This window comes from Dipteris shenzhenensis, chromosome 21, assembly GCF_047967505.1.
Source record: "Dipteris shenzhenensis isolate YYH24624 ecotype China chromosome 21, Dip_SZ_1.0, whole genome shotgun sequence".
Classification (NCBI taxonomy): domain Eukaryota; kingdom Viridiplantae; phylum Streptophyta; class Polypodiopsida; order Gleicheniales; family Dipteridaceae; genus Dipteris; species Dipteris shenzhenensis.
This window is the reverse complement of record NC_141616.1, coordinates 46,860,823-46,887,445: the sequence shown is the minus strand read 5'-3', so window position 1 is coordinate 46,887,445 and position 26,623 is coordinate 46,860,823. Positions and strand designations below refer to the sequence as shown.

General features: G+C 39.3%; 1 protein-coding gene across 1 annotated transcript in view; it reads left to right on the top strand.

The window, feature by feature from the left end:
- Positions 1-17,500: 17,500 nt before the first annotated feature.
- TAF2 (TBP-associated factor 2) overlaps positions 17,501-26,623 on the top strand; it is a 198,714-nt gene continuing 189,591 nt past the window's right edge. Inside the window, exon 1 of the mRNA XM_087392221.1 lies at positions 17,501-17,999. Within this exon, the coding sequence (XP_087248347.1) occupies positions 17,863-17,999 (137 nt within the window). The 5' untranslated portion in view covers positions 17,501-17,862. The remainder of the gene's footprint in view (positions 18,000-26,623) is intronic.

Sequence of the window (26,623 nt, the reverse complement as noted above, 5' to 3'; positions counted from 1 at the left end):
TATTTGATAGAAAATAATCTCCATCAGGATACCCATCAATATGAGAAACCAAATTAGCAAGCATCATACTCGTAGAGGCAGTCGATAAAGCAAGCAAGGAAAAGCGAGCGAGCTAGCTTTTTGACAATTTCCTTATCGAGGTACTCAACATAGCTTTGTTGAAACCACTATTTGGGAAGATTCTCGAAAATAAAACTTATGTTACTATGTGTAACTATACCAACATTGCGAATTATAGTCTACCTTAACTTCCAATTGGAGTCATACTCACATTATGCAACAATAGTATGTGGGTTTGAAAGAAACCGAATTTCCACTCCAAAGCGGCGGATTCCATTACTGATACAACAATTATTTTCCATTTGAAATGGGTCTTATTATCAAACTCCTTCAATAATCAAAACAAATGCGTTTCTTGATATGTTGAACTTAGTAACGTAAACATCACTTCACCCATATGCTGGGAAAAAAAACTGTCTGTAGACTTCATAGCATGGGATTGCATTAATACTTATGACATTCAAAATGGTTCTTCTTATTAAAAGTGTTATCAACCATGAAAGAAGTGAATGTTTAAAAATAGTTCACCCGTATGTTGAAAAACCCAAGTGTCATTTATGACATTCAAAATTGTTCTTGCAACCATCCTGTAGTTCCTATAGATTTTGCCCATACTTTCAACCCCTTCCCTTCAACCACTAAGAGGTATCTAATAGTTTTATAGAACACTTGAGATATCATCACCTCCTAATACAAAACCATTATTACTATTTGTAGAACACTTGAGATATCATCACCTCTTAATACAAGACCATTCTTACTATTTGTAGAACACTTGAGATATCATCACTCCTTCCCTTCAGCCACTAAGAGGTACCTAATACTTTTGTAGAACACTTGAACCATTCTTACTATTTGTAGAACACTTGAGATATCATCACCTCTTAATACAAAACCATTCTTACAATTTGTATAACACTTGAGATATCATCACCTCTTAATATAAGACCATTCTTAGTATTTGTAGATCACTTTAGATATCATCGCCTCTTAATATAAGACGAGTCTTACTATTTGAGAGATTAATGGATTAAAGGTTTGAAGCTCATAGGAGACGAAGGAAGAGAAAGTCAGTTTCAACACGAGGACAATAAAACTAATTGGAATATTTTGACTTATTTATTATACCTTTTTGAAGACTATGAATTTAAGTCAGTTTCAGCATTAGGATGATAAAACTAATTAGAATATTTTGACTTATGTATTATATATTTTTGAAGACTATGACTTTTAATGAGGAGAGGCATGCACACTACTTAGTAAATACACTAGTACTACTACTAGCCTACGACTAATAAGCCTAGTAGCACCAGTGTGATTTTGAGCCTTGTATTGTCCTTTCGATAATTTTCTTTCATCATTAATGCAATAGAAATTATTCCTTCTATCAGAAGAATCTTGCCAAATTTATTCAAAGTGATGATTTTGTAGTCTACAGTCACTATCCTCTAACTCTCAAAAATATATTAAATGTGAGCACCCATTTATCTTATATGATCGACCCTAGACGATGTTGCGATAGGACATTACTAGAACAAAAAAAAAAATGAATTGATATGGCAATGTTCGGTGTGAAATAACCAAATTAAGGATTTAATAAAAAAGAAAACAATCAGAATCAATAGGCTATTCAATGGCTCAAATCTGCACAGAAATTATAATGTGCCTCCCAACTCTTATGCATTTCAGCTCTTCATGTTTGACAAGAATGCAAACAATAATGAAATCACATTATCTTTAGTTTCAAAGTAAGCAAAGCACCAAAAAGAAATGCAAACGTATTGGATGAGGAATAAATAAGTATAGATATAGATAGACCTATATATATGCATTCATAGATATAATGATGATTAAAGTTGGATGGTCGTAATAATATTATGTGTACTATCATTGGGATTGGGACTACTATTGGTAATATTGTATGTAGTAGTAGGAGAACTACCATTAAGGAATACTCTATAAAATTACTAATGGTAGTGACAAAACTACCACTAGTAGTTTGGTAATTACCCCTAACATCTACAACAAATATTTGATGGGTAGCTAGTATTAGATCAAAAGGCCCTAATTGTGCTATAATAATGGACCAAAAAAGGGAGTGCTATAGCATCACCTAAGGGTCACTTTTTATCCATGAAAGAAACAAGTCGGTGCAACCTAGGTCATATAGATTTAGGTCATGTGGAGTGGTTTGTGTCTCTTTCCTTGATAAAAAAGTTACACTACCTTTGATAGTAACTACTAAGATTGCTGCCATAGTGCCGTAGAGTAGCTCCTAGGTTGCACCATCATCCTTTTTTGCTTTTGAGCCATTAATTTTGATCCATTTATTTTATGTAGAATTATTCTACTATATGTTCACATGTCCTTAATAGGATCTTGATATAATCCCTTCCATTATAAGCACTTTTACTATAAGTTTCACATATCCTTAAGAAACCACTAGGCTTCAACACAGATTCATTCTTATGTTTCAAGCCTCAAACTCAAACACCCTTGTAAAATGGATAATGTATTAAAGCTACATTCAATCCATCGAATCTTTTGAATGACAGTTCTATTGAAAATTCATGTATCATCAATAGGATTTCATCCATTATATGTTCATTTGTCTTTAATAGTATGTCTAAAAATTCATGTATCTTCAATATTATTTCTCTCATGTGTTCCAATATCTTCAAAAGGATACCTTTATTTATGTCCAAACTTGAGCATTGATTTGTATTTATCAAACACAATTTCACTCCACCTATTCTTTAGAATGAAATTTTTTTGCCAAAAGTGGGCCAAACGTAAGGTCTTTCCACATATTCTTAAGAATGAAAATTTTGGCCTTACGTTGGCAAGTCTATGGAATGAGGGTAAGTGGTACGGTGCATTAGGTCTTGATTAATGCTTCTTTAGGCTTGAATATTTAATGCATTAACTTCACAACTATTATTTATGCTTGAACTTGTAATGTATTAATTTCATGACTTAGGATTTTATGAAGTTATATCTAACATGTCCCAAATTTAATGGAAATTAATATCCTACATAACACAACAAAGTATCATCATATCCCTTCCCAAAATCAATGCTACCTAGCAACTCTCCTGGCATTTTCATTGCCTTGCATTTGAGTTAGCTATGATGAAGAATGTTGCCTGCCTTTGGAACCTCTTAGAGTTACCGTTAGCATGATCTAATTTCATGTACCCCAAAACTTGAGACTTGGAGATTCCCATATCACACCAGCGGTAGCTGTCTTGTCCACTCTCAATGCTAGTAAGAGCTGGGCCCCATAGACCGAGAAAAGAAGTCTTTTTGGAGGTTCAAATTTTTCCCTCCGTTTTCTGTAGGCCCCATGATGAAATAGGATATATTCATCACCCTACATTTAATGCAATAATTGACACAACTTTTTTTGGACCTGACTATGCAGTTTACATCCCAAGAATGGAGCATATAATCTAGGCCCCTACTCCACTATTTGCCCTTAATTGCTCATCAACTTCATCAATAAACAAGCTAAATAATGTTAAGGACAAGGATAATCCTCTATTAACACCAATGGAAATATGTAAAATGGTCTTTTCATTTTGAATTTGAGCCATATATAAGTAGCTTGATGAAGATTTATCATTGTAGTATTGCCTTTTTTTATTAAGGTTGTCCATTAGGGTGTTTATTCTCTTCAAATTATGTGATGGTTTGAAGACAAGAAGTCCACCAGTTGATTGTTTTCACAATGGTCCCTATGATCATCTCCATGATCTCTTAGGATCTTGAAAATATAAACCATTGAAGGCATTGCCAAGAGAGGAGCTAGGGATTTGATGTTGGGAAATTATAGCACCTACCCATCTATGGGAAATTATAGGTCAACTCCCCATCTACAAGCTCCCAATTCCACTATCTTCCTCAATAACAAAAATTCAATTTCTTTTCCTTTTCTTGGAGAACTTTCATCAACCTTTGTCTAGAATAAAAACTTCTAAACTTTCCCACTATTTCTCTCATTATTTTCATAGCAATCGACCTCTCAACCCATCTTACAAATTTGTATCACCTTTATCCTTTCGGTTCTATATTCACATTATGATGAATATAATGCTTTCCTACACTTTAGAAACTTCATGGATCTTTGCCGTGATAATGGCTTCACCCAAAATCAAGAACATTATCTTGGACTATAAATGGAATTTACACAAACTCCTATGCCTTTTGGATAGACAATCGGCCGTCACACTAGGTGATGACCTATTGGCTCACCTAGTGTGAGTATCTCTCTCTCTCTCTCTCTCTCTCACACACACACACACACATGAATACTTCCCTAACTATGAATTATTCTTTTATGTACCCCAGTGAAATCTTCCCTTTTACACTTTCTTTTTAACCACCCCACATACCAAGCCCACGAATCATCCCATACCTCCTCTAATCCCTTCTTAACCCATGCACTCATTCTCTCCTTACTCCACTTGTGACTTAAACTTCACTTGTGGCTAAATTGTTTTTTTAATTATCTAAGAATCCATATGGTTGTCTATATTCCTAGGTAAAGCAATAGCAAGCCGGGAAAAATAGGCATTACCTATCTACCCAAATGCAACTATGATGTTCTAACCCCTAGTTTGTTTGGATGGTGGCAAGTAAGTGGACCCCGACATCAGAACCTGGACTGCTTAAGGGTTCAACATCTTTTTTTAATATTATGTTTATTAAACTCAATATTATTAAAAATTCTTAATTTTGATCAAAATTTTTTCAAACTCTAGTTGCTTTTTTCAACTTAGATGTCTCAAACATTTTTTCCTTATATGTTTCCCTTTTCTATCTTTTTATCCAATTGATGGAATTAATTGTATGGCTCAATCATTGATGGGACTTTTTAATCTAAACACACACTTTGATTTCCCAACTACGTGGTCAAGCTAGTGCCATACAATTAATTCACATCCATTGGATAATTCTTTAGCATGGATAATCCTGTCATGTTGTGATCCACCTTATTTTTTACTAACTTTTATATCTATTTTGCATAAATGGTTTACACATTTACTATTGGAATTATTTTTTCATTTTGACACTTATCATACAAATCCACTTTTATTCAATTATTATCAGTAGGTGGGGAGTAAGTTCCACGTGGTGGGCTTACTCCCCACCATGTGGTCTTACCCTTTAGGTTGGGGGTGGGCCACATATACATAAAAAATAAAAATAAAAATACATAAATAAATAAATTTGATTAGTAAATGTATTCACACACACAAACACTTATTTCTTTATACACACACACACACACAAAAAAAACTTTTGATTAGTAAATGTATCTCACACACACAAAAACTTATTTCTTTACACACACACACACACATTTATACGTCCCACCTATGAATTATTCTTTTATGTACCCCTCATGAAATCTCCCCTTTACACTCTCTTATTAACCCACTACATACACTAAAGCCACTAATTGTCCCATACCTCCTCTAATCCCTTCTCAACCCATGCACTCATTTACTCCTTACTCCACTTGTGACTTAAACTTTTTTTTATTATCTAAGAATCCATATGGTTGTCTATATTCATAGGTAAAGTGATAACAAGCTGGGGAAAACATGCATTACTTGTCTATCCAAATGTAACTATGATGTTTTAACACCTAGTTTGTTTGGATGGTGGTAGGTTAGTGGACACCGACCTCGAAACTTGGGCTGCCTGAGGATTCGACATCTTTTTTCAATATTATGTTTTTCAAACTCAATATTAGTAAATTTTTAATTTTTGGTCAAAATTTTTACAAAATCTAGTTGTTGCATTTTTCAAATTAGATGTCCCAAACATTTTTTCCTTATATGTTTCCCTTTTTCTACTTTTTATCCAATTGATCGAATTAATTGTATGGCTCAATTATTCATGGGAATTCTTAATCTAAACACACACTTTAATGTCCCAACTAGCCCTTGGTCAGGCTAGTGCCATATAGTTAATTCACATTCATTGGATAATCCCTAGTCATTTTGTGATCCATCTTATTTTTTTCTAACTTTTATATCTATTTTGCTGAAATGGTTTACGCATTTGATATTGGCATCATTTTTTCATTTTGACAATTATCATATAGATCCACTTTTGCTCACTTATTATCAGTAGGTGGGGAGTAAGTTCCACATGGTGGGCTTACTCCCCACCATGTGGTCTTACCCTCTGGGTTGGGGGTGGTGGGCCACACACACACACACGCACACACACACACACATACAATAATTTTGATTAGTAAATGTATCTCACATACACAAACACTTATTTCTTTACACACACACACATGTATACTTCCCCAACTATGAATAATTCCTTTATGTACCCCCTATGAAATCTCCACTTTACACTCTTTTTAGCCGGCTCACACAGCAAGGCCACTAATTCTCCCATACCTCCTCCAATCCCTTCTCAACCCATGCACTCATTCACTCCTTACTCCGCTTGTGATTTAAACTTCACTTGTGACTTAAACTTTTTTTAATTATCTAAGAATCCATATGGTTGTCTATATTCCTAGGTAAAGCGATAATAAGCTGGGAACAACAAGAATTACCTGTCTACCTAAACATAACTATGATGTTCTAACACCTACTTTGTTTGGATGGTGGCAGGTAAGTGGGCCCCGATCTCGGAACCTGAACTGCCTCAAGATTCGACATCTTTTTTCAATATTATGTTGTCAAACTCAATATTATTAAAAATTCTTAATTTTGGTCAAAATTTTCACAAACCCTAATTGTTGCATTTTTCAACTTAGATGTCTCAAATATTTTTTCCTTATATGTTTTTCTTTTTTTTTACTTTTTATCCAATTGATGGAATTAATTATATGGCTTAATTATTGATGGGACTTTTAATCTAAACTCAAACTTTAATGTCCCAAATAGCCTCTGGTTGGGCTAGTGCCATACAATTAATTCACATCCATTTGATGATTCTTTAGCATGGATAATCCCTAGTCATTTTGTGATCAGTCGTACTTTTTACTAACTTTTATATCTATTTTGTAGAAGTGGTTTATCCATTTACTATTGGCATCATTTTTGCATTTTGACACAAGATCACCAAAAGGCCCTTTAAAATAGCCCACCATAGTAGTAATTTAATGATCTTATTCCAAAGTTTATAAGAGACCACAAACAACCACCAATGGATAGCAATTTAATGATCATGTTCCAAAGGCATAGTGCCAACAAACAAGCCCAAAAACACTATGATAAAATGTAATTAGGGCAAGACCCTTATAAAAGACCCCACTCGTTGTGGTTAGCTCATCATAGAGGCCTATCATCGAGTAAGATATTCAAAATAAGTCCACCAACAAACAACCACCAAGGGTAGGAATCAATTAATCATCCTATTCCCAAGTCTTAGGGCAACATAAAAGCCCAAAATAAAATAAAATGAAACTGGTTAGCTTATCATAAAGGCTTGTTAGGTCCAATAGAGAAGCCTTAAAAAATTGTAATAAACTTAATGAAGACCCCACCCGTTGTGGTTAGCTTTTCATAAAGGCTTCTTTCCCACCACTCGTATCATCAAGTTAGATGCTCAATTCTTCAATTTATTCCCCTTCATAACATAGACCATTTCCCCTAGAACATTCAATCCTTTAGATGGCATCTAATATAAACTTATCACTAACATATTAGTTCCACCAAAGGAATTTCAAAGATACTGCATGGCGACGATTAACCCTCTATCCTATAAAGATTGTTCGGAAAACTCATAATTCTCCAAATCCCAAACATTTCTCCCTCACTACAAAGATTTTTGCCACTGTAATGTCCATGACTTCACGTAGCATCCACAGGAATTTGGATGGTGCTAGATGGCCATTTACCCTATATCTCCAATGGTTTTCTAAAAAGCTAATGATAATGACCTCTAGATCCCCAACATTTCTCCCTTCACTACAAAGATTATTGTCACTTCAATGTTCATTACTTCACCATAGCATCCAATGTAGTTCTACCAAAGGACTTTCGAAGGTTCCCGATGGCCATTTAACCCTATATCTCTAAAGACTTTCTAGACGGGTGTAAACATGTTTAGGTGGTACACTACCTAGCAATTTTTTACAATAGTTGCAAGGTTGTCTTACTAGCACACTTAGTAAATGGTACTGGGTCCCTATTTGAATGAATCTCACACTTGCCTTTTGATTCATTTGATTCAATGCTAGTAGCCTGATTTAGTTCTATCCTGCTCTACTTCTTATTGTTGGTGGCTCTTCTCAGCTACAAAACAAAAGCACCATGAAGACATGTGGGAAGGAGGAACCCTATCCCGCTGAAAAAGAAGACGAATTTCAAATCATCAATCCACAAGAGCTCCTCCCTCTCTTGAATCCATACATTCCTCTAGCTTGACTCCTCCATCCCCTACACACACTAAAATTGAAGGGAACTCTACCTTCATCCCCTCCAAAGAAAAAAAAGGTGACCACCTTCATCCTCTTCCATAAAAAAGAATAAGGCAACTCTACCTTCATCTCCTCCACCCAAAAAATAGAAGGAAGCACCGTCTACAAAAATGCCCGAGGTTAATGCTCCAAGTGTTGCAATAGTTTTTGAACTCCAACTTTGTCATATTTTTCTTTTGCTTACCAGATGCAAGATTAATTACATCTATATCAAATTAATCGACATTTGACACGTTTGTTTTCCCATTGTGCCATCGATTACATGAATAGGTGGCATCCTCCATATGTGGCTGCAGAAAAAAATTCTTCTACTTGACTAAATACCAAGTGCATGAGGTTCACAACCTCTACAATAGTGGCAAGGATGCACGACTCCTTTGGTTTTACTACCCAAGGTTGATTGACTTGCTTTGAGGTTATACGTGAAAGAGGGAGCAAGGTAGAGTGGATGACAATGAGGACATAGTATTGGCCAAAGTTCTACACTTTGGTTACATCTATGTATCAGGAACCTCCTAGGAACTATGGATTAGAGGGCACAAATGAGAGTGCTCTCAACAGAAGCAGAACGGAAGAGGGAGAGAGAGAAATAGAGAGCCACACAAGTTTTTGGTGGGTGCAGAACACCCTAATCTTCTTTTTCATTCATTTATATATGTGTTTGAGTATTGTACATAACCGGGTAAAGGCACAGTGACCTTTAACCCCCACAACCTCCCACTTAAAGGACAATGTGCCTTTAAGGGAGAACAAATAGTAAGCATACTATCCAATGCCCATCAATACACGACGATACTCAAACTACTGACTAGGTAGACTCTTCGTTAGCATATCTACAGGGTTATTATCTATATGAACCTTGACAAGCTCTATGTGCTTGTCCTCAAGTACCTCCCTGATGAAATGGTACCTGACCTCAATGTGTTTGGTCTTTGCATGAAAGACCGGATTTTGCGCTAGTCGAATAGCACTCATGGAATCACTATGCAATGTCGGTACACCTGTATGAATCCCCAAATCTCCCACTAGCGGATCAAGCCATATAGCCTCCTTGCAGCCCTCTATGGCTGCAACATACTCAGCCTTTGTGGTAGACAAAGCAACGCACTTCTATGTGCGAGACATCCACAACACTGCACCACCTGCAAAGGTGAACACATAACCAGAAGTGGATCTCCTACTATCCACATGCCCTGCATAGTCTAAATCTGTGTACCCAAGTACACACGTCTCCTCTACCAAAGCAGATGCACATCTCCTTCGTACCCTTCATGTACCTCATGATGCACTTAACTGCCTCCCAATGCCTCTTTCCTAGATTAGTCATATACCGGCTAACAACTCCCACTGCAAATGCAATGTCTGGTCTAGTAGCTATCATAGCATACATAAGACTCCCAACCGCTAATGCATACGAACCTTGGTCATCATGGCCCTCTCCTCATCTGATTTGGGACTATCTGTATGACTCAGTTTCACATATGGAGGCAATGGAGTACTCACTGCCTTCCCCCCCTCCATATTGAAACGCTGCAATACTTTTGTAACATACTCCTTCTATGAAAGCCAAAGGAGTTTCCTACTCCGATCACACGTGATGCGCATACTAAGAATATGACCTGCAAGTCCCAAATCCTTCATATCAAAGGCCTCATGCAACTTGGAATTTAATGCATCTAGCTCATAAATATTCTTGCTAGCCAATAGCATATCATCCACATAAAGTGCCAGGAGTATAAGGCTATTATCCTTAGCCCTTTTAGTGCAGAGGCAGTGATCAATTTCACTCCTTCTAAAACCCTGGGACCGAATGAAAGCATCAAACTTCTGATACCATTCTCTAGGCGCTTGCTTAAGAGCATAGAGACTCTTCTTCAGCTTGCAAACTAAATGCTCTTTGCCCTTTTCTTCAAAACCTTCCGGCTGCACCATGTAAATTTCCTCATGTAGATCCCCATGCAAGAAACTATCTTGACATCCATCTGCATAAGCTCCATATCCTCTGCTGCCACTAGTCCAAGCATGCATCTAAGTGTGGTCATCTTCACAACCGGAGAGAATATCTCATCGAAGTCCACACCCTTCTCTTGCTTGAACCCTTTAGCGACCAAACAGGCCTTGTACCTAGGCACATCATCACCTGTGACCTTCATCTTGTAGACCCATTTACATGGCAATGCTTTCTTTCCATGTGGCAAAGAAACCAAGTCCCAAGTCTTATTCTTCAAAAGTTAACTCATCTCTGATTGCATAGCATACTCCCACTTGTGTTGATCCTTGCCCATCATAGCCTCTCTGTAGTAAGAAGGCTCCCCGTAATCAGTAAGCATCACATAGTCTACCCTTGGAACAAACCTATCAGGCGGTCTAAACACTCTAGATGATCTTCTCAAGGGCATTTCAGCTTGCTGTCCCACTTGCATGTCAGCCACATTTGGCTCATCATTTCCACCAATAGATGATCCATCATCTACCCTTGATTGTATACCTGTGGGAGTACTTGGTGGTACCATTTCTTGCACATTTGGTGCATGGACAGCTTGCTATCTATCAACATATGCAGGTGGATTCATGTCCTGGAAAGTGATTCTCCTCATTTCCACATCCCTCATGGGTGCCTTATGCATCTTCTTCTCATTGAAGGCTACATCATGGTTGCGTATGATCTTCTTTGCTTTTGGATCCTAGAGACGATAGCCCATCTCTCCACTTTCACCATAACCTAGAAAGATGCATTTCCTAGACTTAGGATTAGCTTCTTTCGAAGCTCTTTTGGCACATGTGCATATGCCTCACACCCAAATATATGCAAATGAGAGTAAGAGGGCTTCTTGCCACTCTATGCCTCTTCATGAATACCACCATCCAAACTCTTACTAGGTGATCTATTGATCACATGCACTGCAATCTTCATTGCCTCAACCCAAAAACCACTAGAAAGACTTGCATTGGAAAGCATGCATTGCAATCTTTCTTAAATGAAACGGTTATCTTTTATGCAACTAGATTTTGCTCTAGAGTGCGAGGGGATGTGAGCTCGCTCTTAATCCCATGTGGAGTCATCATTATTATTAGACACATAGAATACAAATATACTAAGTAAAATCTTACTTTATAGAATACAAAGATACAAAGTAAAATCAAACTTCAATCCTAAGCTTCAAGCAAATACAAAACTTCTCTTAGTAATTACTTGCTATCATTCAACAACCTTCACAATCCTCTATCACTTAAGTATAGGCTTGTCATGGGAAACCCAAACTCATTACCCCCAATCAATATGTAGAATTAGTATGATAGCTTTAGAATATAGATTTACTCATAGAAACCTAGGAAACCCTATCTCACCTAGTCAAAGTTAATATGCAAAATTGGTCTTTAAATTTTGAGAATATAGAATGCTATATACAAAATTGGGATCTAAACAAAGTGGGGTTTTGAATTTATTTAACCATAGAGACATCATTTTTATGTCAATTCATGCACATGTCCACGACTACTTAGCTCCTTGTTGAAAATCACTCTTATTGTAACATAAACCTTCCTCACCTATAGTGCACTATTAGCCCTATAACAACTCAAGACATATCTAATGTCATAGTTTGCATTACATGTGTATGGTCTCTATATTGAAATTGTTGATGTGCATGACTTTGAAACTCATCACAAGTAAATTATAAGAATAATCAATCATAAGAACAAGGCTAAAAATATACCCGTACTTATTGACAACTACCAATGCAAGCAATTCATCAAAGGCTACTTGGGTGAATTGATCTTTAGGAACATTCGCAATTTTGTTCAGAATTGCATTATGCGTATGTATATTGGGTTACATGTTGGCCGAGCAGGAGTCATCATTATTATTAGACACATAGAGCAACAATTGGCTTTATTCCTAGATATTAGTTTATGTATCCATGTTCGAATGTATGTAAGTCATTTGAGAAATGTATGTCATCTCATGACATGTAATTATAAATAAGCACAAAACATTTTACACTCCTTTTTGAAGTATACATAAGGGGTTCTTTATCCATGCTCGGTTAGCTACCTTTATCTTTTGGAATTTAGTCAATAACAATGAATCGTGTCATTCTATCCATGCTACCTTCTTATTTTAGTCAATAAAAATTAATCAATGATGTGCTAAATTAGAAGTACCACTTTGCATGGGGTTACTTGGTGCCTTGAATTTAAATGCATAATAGATTACACAAGTAGTTAAATGGGAACACACTAGTAATATTAAGTGCCCATTTAAAGATAGTCAATTAGCTCTATTCAATGGTTTCATACACATGGGAATGTTATAGAATTTTAACATAACAATCACGTGGTCATCAAGAGGCTCATGGATGGAGCTATCTTAACATGTCCCAACAACCAAATGGTCATTTAGAGAAACTTGAGAGGTCCATGAGGAGAATCATGGGCATCATGTGGTCATTATGATGCTCATGGATCTATCCAACCCACTCTAAATGACCACATTGCGGTCTAGAAGGGTGTATTGTAATAAATGATTCTCAAGTAACATTACAGCTACGTGTTAATGTGTGTGTCTAATGTTGCTTTAAAAAGCTAATTTTAAGATCATAATTTTGTAGGGTTTCCAAAATTCATAGACATATTTATACAACGAAATACACCAACAAAACAAGGGATTAAATACTAATTTTAATGCTTCATGAACAAAAGTATAACACGTCAAGATTTGAGACAAATTTGTGTTCTAGACCTAGGTCACTAACATGATTGCTTCTCAATATGCCCAGTGTTGATTGAGGTGACAACAAAGGTTGTGTAGGATCACGTTGCATTAAATAATTTTAAATTTGGTCCATAAACAGTTTGGGGCAAGGTAAGCTTCACTTTATAGTGTGAGTGCAAAATATTATGTATAGGTGAATGAGAGAAATCACACACACATAAAGCCAATAAATTTGTTAGGTGTGACAAAGTTTCTAAATCATGACTCTTTCTCTATTGTAGGTCTATTGAATCGGAAACTTATATAGAGTGAGAAAATCAATTTGTGTTTTCAACAATCCTTGAACTCATGGGATGCCCTAGGCCAGCGACACTTTAGTTAAGCAAAGTGACAGAGTTTTGGAAGGAACTTTTGTGATGAGCTCCTAGTTAGACTTCTAAAAGGTTAGAAGCTAAGATACATGGCATGATAGAGAGCCATGTAAACACCGCTTCTAAGGAATCATAAATTTTGGGGAGGAGGGCAATGCCAAGCTTAGACATAGGGTTAATTAGGGAGCCAAGATCAAAGGATGAGTAGATAGCTTCGTTATGCAAAATCATGCTTTTGTGAGATTACCCTAGAGGTAAGGCTGCAACTAAATGTTAGTTGAGGATAGAAATTTGGATTGACATGAAGAAAAAAAAAAGCCACTGTGAGGTACAAAGACATGAAGAATGGGAATAAGAAAGCTTGGTTGACATACGACAAGGATAAATTTGCCTTCATCGCCTAGTTGATCGATGCTACACATACCAATTTTGATATGTTTGAAAGTGTGAGGCTATAGCCACAAGGAGGAGGCTTGATTGACTACTAGCCACTTTGAAAACTTCCATGTCGTTAGCTATCTTAGGGAAGAAGACATGGCTATGAGAGTAATGGTAAAGGGGCCTTAAGGGAGGTGCACAAGGAGTAATTTGTAGACACCTAAATCTTCTCCCACATGTCATGTATTGCACAGTAAGCATTATGTGTGAGAGGTGAGCGCATAAATCATAGAGCATGGAAACAGACCTTGATGCAAATTATGCATCTTATGCTTCTTTCATACTTGCTAACACAAGTGATTAGCCACTATGGTTGATCATAGCTTTTTTCAAGTTTTAAACTATGGAATTGTGCAATATGCTTGTTGCATTGCTCACCATTGAGCAAACGTTTACATGCAATACTATGAGGTCATGTTTGGGGAAGGGAGGAGGCATGGAAGTTCAATGCATAGGCTTTAGTGTGTTGCACTAAATATTGATCTTTATCCATCCAACACAATGCTAGACTTCATTGCCCATGCACTACATGAGGTACCTATCATGTCGGCATAATTGGTTCTATGAAGCTCTTTATTTTGGAAATACCAAAGTTATTTTCAAGAAGTTGAAGCAGGCAAACAATGAAGATGACATGTAGTTTGGTGTATATAGGTTACATGAGAAGAAATAAAGAGCCAAGAGAAGATCACTAGTGTTATAACTTCCTATCTTAAGGCCAATATGGATGTGTGTAGATCATGTTTGACTCTGTCAATTCTATGTGGATGCATTACTTCTCTTGACACTAAGCCAAGATGCTAGGCATGATGCTCACCTAGAGGACAAACATCACAATATGTGAATACATGATGAGGAAAATGCAAACATCCTTAGGTATATGGATATAATTCTTGATGAATCTACACTTTGATGCTTAGGCTACCATGCAATTGCATAGTGCAACTGGCTCAACAACTTGGATAGCCATGAGCAAGCACACTGATCGTATTCCTCAAACTTCTCTTGTATACAAAGACTCCAATTTAGCAAAATATTTATTGAATCCAATTGCATTTTTTGAGGGTGTATTTGGAAGTATTTTGTAAATTGAAAGATGTGTGTGGATTAAATGTAGTAGAAATTAGACGAAGTAATATGTACACATTCAAATGCAACTATGCCTCGAAACATGTATTTGGAGGAAATGAGGAGATTTATTTTGGATGCCTTTCATATTACCATTAATAATATGGGGCCGTGTCTATTTTGCAATTGTTGAATAAATTGAAAGATGTAAACTCATCTAATACATTGATTTAAAAGTGTTTTAAAGCTTAATCATAGTAGTAAATATGGGAGGATGCATGATCTAAACGATGCATACCATTGCAATCTAGAGAGTTGAAAGATTGCAAAGTGGTTCATTATTAGGCAACAACAATTTTTGCATCAATCAATTTGTGGAAAATGCCATCCATTGGAAGAATTCAACAAGGCTAACCAAAAAAATGACGTGCAAGAACAACAATTTAAAAAACAGACAATATAATGCAATTGCATGATCCGTTGCATAACCAGATCTTCCTGGCATGCAACACGAGGGATATATTATGAGATATACCATCCATCATAATGACATGCTACTTTGGTTCAATAGGCCCTTGTATGTAATGTTCTTTTCAAGTTGACTCTTGGATAACACGTAAATTATCATGACATAACGAGTGAGTAGTGTATTTTGTTTAGGATAATTTTAGAAATTTAGGCATTAAGCTAGGCAATAATGGCATCCTTTTTGTTTGTTTTGAAAAATGCATGTTGATCGGTGATTGCGCAAAAAAACGCCCAAACTTTGACAACCTGTATCTTTTTTTGGCCAATTTAAATGGGTTCATGTCGCAAATCAGATCAAACGGCAAGACATGATTTAGATATTTATCATGTTTTTTGCACCATTTAGTAAAGTTACATGCAATAAAATAAGCATTTTATGAAGCTATGGCTAATTTTCACCACCAAGTTAGAGCATGGTTGCTCATTTTAGGTTATTGTTTCTTAAGGGTGGGGATGGCAGGATAGTCCACACAGCCATTCCTTTTTCAAGGGGGTCTTTGGAAAAAAACATGGACGGCCAGACGAACACATATGTGAGAGATTCTCAATATGTGCCCCCTCCACAATAAAATTTATAGGTGATTGTCACTCAAGAGGACCTTGCTCTAACTTTGCAAGGTGTGCAACAAGATGCACAAGGAGTGTTAAGGGACAAGCAAGCTACGCTATGAGAGAATAAACATTAGACAACTTTAGAGCTAGTAGTGGCATGTAAGCTAAGTCGAGTAGCTTGAAAGTGGTACTTTTGTCCATGTACAAGTTTAAAATTAGCTCATAATAAAGGCCTATGGTGTAAAGGGTGTAGCTAGAGCAACTTTGAGATGGACCAAATGGAGTCAAGGGGCCACTAAATAAGTTCATGATTGTGTGTTATCCACATGACATCTTGTTTTGTTGTGTTGTCCTTGGATGTAAATCCCTGCGATTAATGAACCTAGTATATTACATGGTGTACATAGTAACCACCTTAGGATAAGAGCAAGCATTAACACAAAAAAACCATTGGCATATGATATTTGAAGTCACTAAGGCAATGCTCATAGAAACAAACATGAAACACGATCCCCTTAAGCAATGTGGACCCATACTAAAGAAAGCATAAGCATTAAACCCATAAAGGAAGTTAGTCAATGCAAATGGGATTGTGAGGCTCATCCTCATCCTCATCTACTATAGTCCAACGACTTAGTCCAGTCTGAGCTGTTAATCCATGTCATCTTCATCCTCATTGTGTCCTTAATGGTTTGTGACACTCTCTGGTGGCCTCATGCGTGTATGAAGATGTGTCTGGGGGAGTAGGATACTCCTTCTTTCGCATCACAGCTATAAGTGGTCTAAGGTGTAATCGAAAGAGAACTGCCACTCCTCCAGAGCTATGTATTCACCTAAGAGAGCATTCCCACACACCGCCAGTCGCGCAAAAATGCCTCTTTGTGGCAAAAATTTGGAAAGCCTACGTCGTTCCCACTGGCTGCTTCGGAAATCAAGGTGCCACAAACTACCGTTGCGGCACTCCGGGGGAGATGGGAAAAATGAGTCTCCCTGCGAGAATATTAGTAGTAGTTCGAGGTCACCTTTGATATGGGCCTGTTGTTTTTTTTGCATTGTACTGAAATTGAACCTGCCAATTGCGCGCCCCCATACGACGTGACCAAGATGGATGGAACTCCAAGATATGTCATTGCGAGAGAGCAAATGGTGAGACAACGGGGGAAGAGCGGGGATGCTCTGTAAGCAACCCTAAGTGAGGCTAAAACAATGTTTATTCACCGTTAATATGATGCGCTGATAATAAACTGGCTGGGGTGTCTATATAAAGGCGCGGCGTCTTAGAAATGGTCTTGAAAACTTATTTCGACTCTTACTCAGGTCACGAGTTAAGCCTTTTGTGGAGTGAAAAGGCTCGCGCGCTCCCTCCTTTTACTTCGTTGGCGCTTCGAACGTCATGAAATGCGCGCACTTTTCAGCTCCTGGCGTCGATTTCTACACGCTTTGAGCCTCTGCTCATGGGGACGCTGGATACCCCTCAGTGTGTCCATCACACTTCAGCCATTATTCCTTGGAGAGCTGTTGCCAATGGCCGTGGCTGCAGCAGGGTGAATTTGAGGATGGAAGCTCTCGAGTCTCCAGCTCCCCTTGGTTCGCTTTTCGGTGCAAGCGGCTGTACTTGGCTATGTGATCCTTCCTTCGCTGTGCGAATCTCGGTGGATGCGGAGCCCTGATGCATGGCTAAGCTTCGAAAACAGAAGCCCGGGGAACAGAGAGATCAGAGTTTTACGGAGTCTGATCGTACATCTTGTGCAATTGTTCGCCACCAAAAGCTTTGCCTTAGAATTGACGTCTTCAATCAGCGTGTTTATGGGTCAGTTCTAGCTCTTTGGGTTTAGGGTTTTGATTCAAGGTTCCCAGCCAGTCGCTAAACGTCTTCCGTACATAATTGAGGGTGAAACCATGGATTAATCAGCTATTGAGTGTTTCTTTTATTTTCTGAGTCGGTCCAAACTTATAATGTTAGTGAATGCGGAATCACATCCGGGTCTGATTTCCGCCGTCCTGCATTTGGTTCATTTCTCGCTGTTTAAGCGCGTGGTAGGGGCAGGTATCCACGACACTCGAAGCGAACTTGTTGAATTTCACGTACTGCAAATCTGTAAGAGCTGTTTTGATTGAACAAATAAGGCTCAAGTCAAAGGCATTGCAGCGAAAGGATACGAAAGTGGACGACCAAGATAGTGTGAACCATCTTCTATTACGAAACGAGGATTTGATTAGCAAGGGCTGCCTCTAAAGCCTTATGAAAGGTCATTTTTCCCGTCCGTAAAGACGAAGCTATACTGAAATCAATTACATATGTCTTTGTTTGTTGATAGCAGGCTCCCTTAAAACAATCTGAGGTCAATAGGTTCATCTCTCAATAGAGCAAATATATACATAATAGGATCTCCTACTGGCAGCAAACGAGAGCATGCTACTTATGATCTCTCAGCCTTTCTAGAAAAGCCTGAGCGTTTCTTCTTCTGTTTGACATACCAACACGATGCATTATGGGAGAAGTTGGGTTTGAAACACCAGCTCATATCCACTCAAGGGGGTATCTGAGCGAATAGGTTTGAAACACCAGCTCATATCCACTCAAGGGGGTATCTGAGCGAATAACGGAGTATTTCAAGACATTGAATTCACAACATATACTACTCCAACTCACCTGATTGCGCAGGCTGCAAAAGGGTGAATTCTGCTCAACTTATTATACCTCTTTTCCACCAGCCTAGTAGGGCTATGGAGCTTTCAGTACACCTTAAAAGCATTGTGATGCAAGGATAACATGCTTGGGATCACGAAAAATACAACAATTTAATGCCATGTGGCTCGTCACGATTACCTTGTGGCTTATCACTCTGACATTGGCATCTCATGTTCTAGTAACTTACTTTCTAAAAAGTTGGCGTTGAAATAACATTGAAAAATAGATTTGAAATATTAAAAACTGCTAATTATACCCGTTGCCCAGTTCTTAAGGCTCTTGTAGCGCTCCACATGCAGCCTACTCAACAAAAAAAGGCATCAATTGACTGCGTAGAGTCAAAAGCCAAGAAAACAATTTGTGCTGCTTTAGGAACATTCTAGAAGATCATCTGGGCAGCTTTGGAGCTGGCAGGATCAGGAACAAAAGCTTTGGATCAGAATAGTGCATGAAGCAGCAGGGCTGGCATCTTAGGCAGCCGCAAGCAAAAGATAGGTCCAAGAGCCTTATTGTTTTACAGGCTGTCAAACCTGCAGTGTGTGGTGGGGTTAAGAGGGAGGCCAGGAAAGGTAGTATGATGATGATGCAGGAAGGAGCATACTACCGAAACACATCAAACAGCTTGCAAGGGCAGTAAGGAGGGTTGAGAATGCATGGATGTCGAGCCTGGGAAGCACGATAAGCTGACAAGGGAACAACACGCTAAACAAGGAAAAATGAGGATTTTTACAATCTGGGGTAATTCCCCTCACAAATAATGAAAGCCAACCTTGACCCATGGACAGAATTCTAAGACCCTACTCTTGTGGAGTGTCTAACATACATACAACTGAGCAATAATAATATGAAATCTAGACTCATTCTAAATTTTATTGGATAATAGTACAAGAGAAGGATCCCAAGAAGAGTGCCAGTGGATCCACCAAAGCATTCGAAAAGTAGACGCCTAAACCAAAGAAGGCTAGATAGCAGTTGTGACAATCTATGAGAGATTTGTGGAAATAAAACCCTGCAGGGTTGGAATAGGTAAGAGCGTCAAATGAGAAAAAAGAGAGCTAAAGTATGTGCATGCAGGTTTAGATCTACTATGTGTTGATGAGGATAATCAAGTAGAATGTCATGACAAGAGAAATCACTAATTTGTGATTAGTAGACATTAAAACATTATTATATATTATACGCCAATGGTGTAACATGTATATGTATTTATGATGGACACCGACCGATTTGTTATGGCGGTGGATCATTTGAGTAGATAGGACTAGTCGAGCTGGAGCCACTACTTCAGATGGCATCGAATTTGGACATGTGATACTTATTCTATTAATAAAAATGTGCACACACGTGTCTAGGTCCTAGGGGCAATAGGAAGGGAAGGGTGCATTAAGGTGCATTGAATGGTAGATGCATGGGTCATAGGCTAAGGGTAGGTGTAAATGGGAAGATGGAACTTGAGTGATCTCAAGGGACATCAATGAAAGGGTATCACCCTTTCATTGTGAATCTCACGTAGCATTCTTCATTCACATTGCATTCATCCGCCATCTCACACACACCTTGCATGTAGGTCGAAAATAGAAACAAGTACTCTCACGAGGGCGCTCTTCCCCATTAGAGGGCCAATCGGCATTCAAATTCTGCATGCATTGCACACATTTGCATTCTTGAGAGGGCTGGTTTTTCACATTTGGTATCAGAGCAGTGACAATCCATGAAAGGGACATCAAGAGTGTAGCGGAACATGCACGGACTGCAATGCAGCATAGAAAAGGTATGTACGGGAAGGACGCATGATTGCAAGCGACGGAGTGCCGTACCTGCAAGCCTTGCAACGCAAGAAGGCAGATGAGCGGACGGAACAGCGCATTGACGACGAGGACACGCTTTGTTAGGGGCAGTGTGGAAGCTTGGGGATGGGCAGCAAAATCCGATGAAAGGGTGGCAGCAAAGTGCAACGCAAGGCTGCCCGAAGGTCGCTATCCTGTTTTTTCTTGTCTGGGGGCAAGGGCCAAGTTTTTGCAGCACAGTCACTGAATTTTGGAGTCTCAGAGGTAAGTGTTCTCTCTTATTTTTCTGGTCTTTGGATGGGGAACGGGGTGACTTTCCTCCCGTGCGAATAGACCCTTAAAACTCTTAAACCGTGAGGAAAAGAGACCCCCCCCGTTCTCCCCAACGGAAAGTCGTATTGGAACAAGATTTTAAGGGGGTGATCCACCCATTAAGTACCCCCTATAATGGTATCTAGAGCTCCAATCCACTCAAAATAAGTAGCCCAAACGGAGTGCACCAGTTTACAGCAGAAATACAAGAAGAAAAGCTTAAAAGAGAAGGAAGAAGAGGTCATTTCAAGTGTTTTCTCGACACAAATGAAGCAGGAGTCGGATAAGTACCACCAACTCCACAACACTTGACTTTATTGTAAAATAAACTCTTTTCTGAAATTACAGCAAGTCATTTTCTCTCTTGTATTACTAAAAGGAAAGAATGGAAGGAGAAGGATATTTAATAATGAACTTGTCCTTTTTTCTGCACCACCAGAAGGAGATAGGGAGAGAACACCATTACCTCCTCTTGTAGAGGATGATGTAGATGAGAGTTCTACACATATTGAGTATGATAACCCATGTAAAGAATTACCTTCATCTCTTCTTCAAGAATCTCTTGATAGGGAGTTTTCCTCCATAAATGAAGGGAGAAACGAGTTCATCCAAGAGCAAGGCGTTGAGTTTACGCCTTTAACTCAAAATCCCGTACACATGGATTATAATCCAAGTGCAAGAGGGAGAGAGGAGTCTCCCGTTGATAAGCTGGTTTCTCAGCTTAGCCATATGATTGAATAGTCCATTATGACAAAATTAGGAACTAAGAGAGTGCTGAATTTTGGGGATGATGATTTAAGTACCCCCTTAAAGAGAGCTAAATTTCAACCCCGAGAGAGAATAGAGTTCCAAAGTATGATGGAGCAAGAGAGGCGGATAAAATCCTCAATTGGATTTGCCATTTTGAGGTATATTTTGTTCATCAAGATAAGACCGACCACGAGAAGCTTGCTCTTGCCACACTACATCTATAGAAGGATGCTTTGATGTGGTGGTCCTTATCACAAACGGGAAAAGAGCTTATTCTTCAATGGTCCAAATTTGTAGAGCAGCTTAAGGCCACTTTCATGTCTCCAAGGCATGAAGAAGAATTGACCTTCCGCTGGGAAAGGTTCATGCAATTCGATAACGAGAGTAACACTGAATTTACAGCTAGGTTCTGGAAACTCTCTTTAGAGTTACTTGAGAAGAGCGAGGATGATAGAAGGAAGAAGCACTTAGCAGCCCTAACCCCGAAAGTGAGGTATGAGGTTGAAATGTTCAACTCAACCACCTTGAAAGACCTCACTAAATTGACTGAGATTGCTGAGAGGAAATTGATTACTCGGAAGCCTTTCAACAAAGGAAAAGAGAAAGCTATTATACAAAATGTTAACAGCCAATCACGTCTTGGATGGATACCATTTTCTTCCATGACTGACGATGAGAAGAAAAAGCTAATTAAGGAGGGTAAATGTTTCGGATGTAAGAAACATAAGCAAGGGTATCCATGGCATAAATGTCCTACTCTATTAGCCAGTCAAAACCAATTTTGTAAAAGGGAAAGGCAAAGCATCCAAGCAGGAGGGTGAGGCTTCTACCTCCTTATTCCAGGACTCTACGATGAACATAGAACCAAGAGTAAATGCTATCCATTCAGCCAACACTGGTGTATGGATGTGTGAACTGAATAGAGAGTAGGCATATTCATTGTAGAGTATGGACTGAGAATAAATATTTTTCTCCTCCATGTAGAGCGTCTAATAGGATAAATAGGGCTGAAATAGAAGAGTTGGAAAAAGAGATTGAAGGTCTATAGTTTCTATAGACTAAGTAGCTCTCCATCGCAAAATCATCTATAGCCAAGGTCGACCTAGTTCAATGAAACATTTGGGTGAGAGAATCGTTTTAATATTGACGAGTTTGTTGAGAATGTGTTTCAGCTTATCGAGCAGGTTATTGTAAAGAGATTTCAGCAGCTTTAGAAGAGGATTCTGAGCATGAAGAGATACTGAAGAGGCACTGCAGTGGTACTTCTGCATTTTGAATATTCAGCATCAAGAGGAATCAGAACTTGAAGATGGGATTTAAGTTCTGATTCAGAAGAGATAGTGTACTACCAAGAGAAGATTATTTGCAGATTATGAAGAGGAGATGCAAATGCAGAAGTAAAAGAGAAAAGCGTATGCAAGAGAAAGAGACAAGAGAGGATTAGAATGGGACTTATGCCCATTCAAGCAGGAGGGAGTGTCATGATAAGAGAAATCACTAATCTGTGATTAGTAGACATTAAAATATTATTTCTTACCCTTCTCCTTCCTCACAAGAAGGAAAAAATCATCTGCAAGAGTCACAGGATAGTACAAGCAACGTTACACAAGATGGTCCAGCAACAAAAGACTGGGCAAACAAAGGTGAGGAAGAAGACCACATGCAAGAGTCAATGTAAAGTCCCAATGTTTTCCTATTTGATTTCCCCGGCAATATATTTCATTCCAATATTCTTTACTTCTTACACGAAGACTGATTCATGTGTGTGAGCCCTTTGCAAGTGGTGATCACCACTTCTATGTGAAAAACCAGCCCTCTCAAGAATGCAAATGTGTGCAATGCATGCAGAATTTGAATGCCGATTGGCCCTCCAATGGGGAAGAGCGCCCTCGTGAGAGTACTTGTTTCTATTTTCAACCTACATGCAAGGTGTGTGTGAGATGGCGGATGAATGCAATGTGAATGAAGAATGCTACGTGAGATTCGCAATGAAAGGATGATACCCTTTCATTAATGTCCCTTGAGATCACTCAAGTTTCATCTTCCCATTTACACCTACCCTTAGCCTATGACCCATGCATCTACCATTCAATGCACCTTAATGCACCCTTCCCTTCCTATTGCCCCTAGGACCTAGACACGTGTGTGCACATTTTTATTAATAGAATAAGTATCACATGTCCAAATTTGATGCCGTCTAAAGTATTGGCTCCAGCTCGACTAGTCCTATCTACTCAGATGATCCACCTCCATAACAAATCGGTCGATGTCCATCATAAATACATATCCTCTTCCTTTGACACATGGCTCCAATCATATGCATGTTGTTGGCAAACCGAACCAGTGCAAATGTTTGAAAATGCACAAATCACATGAGAGAGAGAGAGAGAGAGAGAGAGAGAGAGAGAGAGAGATGTATTAACGCTGCAAATGGGAAGAAATAAAGTCTATTAATGTCCATAGGTGACCAACAGCCAACCATTGAATAAAATTGTTTGGGGAAGGCACAAGGCAGTTCCCATAAAGCAACTCCGAGTTATTATAAAGTACCTACATTGTAGTCTAGAAATAAGACAATACATGGCCATAAATCAGTTTAAAAATTAAGATTGAGGCTCTTTTGGTTTTGATTTAACTCCTTGATGAGGACCACATCCTCATGATGTACTTCCCATTTTCCATCCTTCCTAGCCGAAACCAGCCTTAAGTTTAACTAAAGGGTGGTGAATAAATATTAACGAGCAAGTACCATTATTTCAACCACTTAGAAAATAATTTCCGCAACACAGAGAGAACACAGAACCCACAACGGAGAGCTAGATTGCTCTTGCTCAGGAACCAGAGAACCGATTGGCTCCAAACTTTGGCGTCCCTTTTCGCATTTCTTTATTTCTTTATTCAGTTACAGCAAGGCTGAAGGAGTCCAAACACAGCCCAAGTGAATCTCAGCACTGGCAACCACAAGTAACCTGCTACTTAGCGGATTCTTGGCTCAGAAAGGCATCCAAATCTAGTGCATAATCCTATGGCCAATAGTTCCAAAAATTTCATCAAACACCTACAAGGCAAAATCACCCTCTTCTTGGCTGTCCAAGCATCAATCCCTCAGACGCACAAGGTTTGCACACAGCTTGGAGTTGTTACGAGCAGCCTGTCTCATCCACACAGCTCTCATAGGCCAAACCTTTGCTGCCATCCTGGGGGACACTCCAGCTGCCAGAGAAGGCGACTCTCCATGCAATCTGTCTGATAGAGAATTTTGGAAGCAACCCTTTGCTGTCCGGAGCTGGCACACAACACCAGACCCAGCAACTGGCCCTGGATGAAAATGAATTAATATGGAGGTTCTGGCAGGCATGCGAGTCAATCTGGCTGCTTTAGAGTTGGTGATTTTATTACCAAACAATGTCTCAAGGCGATCCCAAATTTTTGCTTAGTTGTCCACTTGAAATCCACATTATGCATGAGAGAGTCGGCTAAGCAAAGACCAATGAGGGCGATGGCCTTAGCATTCTGCTGCTTCCAAATCCTTTGGTGTTACTGATCGAGTAACTCAACCTGGTCATCCTCAACAACATCCCAAACTCCTTCATGCATAAGAGCAGCTGCATTTTGGTTTGCCATGTGGGAAAACATCCCCCCTTGAACTTCTCCCCGAGCAAGGAAGTAGAAGACAACGAAGTCATGATGGCAAAGACGTTCGTGAAGGTGGGCAGCAAGCAGAAATGAAGACCCAGCAAAGGAATGGGCTAGTCTTGGTCTTCAAAACAGGATTGCAATCTCCTCGTGTGCAAAAGAGCAAATATAAATGTGTGGTGTTGCTCCAAATGTGAACCTGAATTAGAGAACAGCCAATATATGCCTCGAAATGTGGATTGGAATGTTGCAACAGGTCCAGACCTCTCAAAACGGCTCACAAGAGCACTCGGAAATTGTTAGAAAATAACCCAATCGAGGGTACGCACAGCGGAAGACTTATAGTAATGCCCAGGAGCTCACATAGTGTGCATGTGGGGTGTGGAATCACAAACTTCTTTACTTATGTGCATTCAATAGATGTGCAGACTCATCAATAGACAATGAACCGGCCAGATAGAGAAACCACCAAAATATATATTTCCGTCCAAAACTATGGACACAATACAAGAGAGATAGATCCAGAGTCCCACCAATGGTGTGGTCCTCTGATCTTACCACAAGGTCCTCCTCCTATCTGCTGGCTATCTCTAGACTCGAGTCCGCGTGCTCCACCTTGAGCGTCTGTAGACTTTCCGTCTAGTGTGTTCTTCTCCACCTTACTGCCTGTGAATCAGCCTAGGTGGGCAGCCCCTGCCAAGTTTTGTCTACAGCACACAGGTCCCCTTGGTCCTCCTGAATGTAGGCGCCAAGATAGCTGTTCCACTGCTCCAACCTGCTTGTGAATGGCTGCTCCAGAAGATGATGATCTCAGCACCTTGCTGCCCTAAAAGACAGCCAAGGTCCAGCCCTTCCTGGCTAAGTCTGCAGCCCTTGTTGCTCTCTCTCACCTCTTGTAGATAGGCCCAGAGAGTAGGCTTCCTGCTGCTCCTTTCTGCCCTGGAACTGCTGGCTGCTGGATGATGAATGAGGCCAAGAGCCTCTTCTTATATAGGCCCTAAGGCCTGCTGAGAAAACCGACCAGTCTGTCCCAATCTGGGCCGACTGGACAGACCAGGTTGGCTGGCCCAACCGACCTGGTTGGCTCAGCCCAACCAGCCCCAATAGGGCCCTTTACTGGCCCCACAAAATCGCCCTCGTGGGCTCTCTTTTCCAGGGCTTGCTGGCCCACGATTCTATGGAGGGGCTGATCCCTTGGCCAGCCCTAGATAGGGCCTGGTTGGCTGGCTTTGCCCAGCCTAACCAGCCCTCCATATG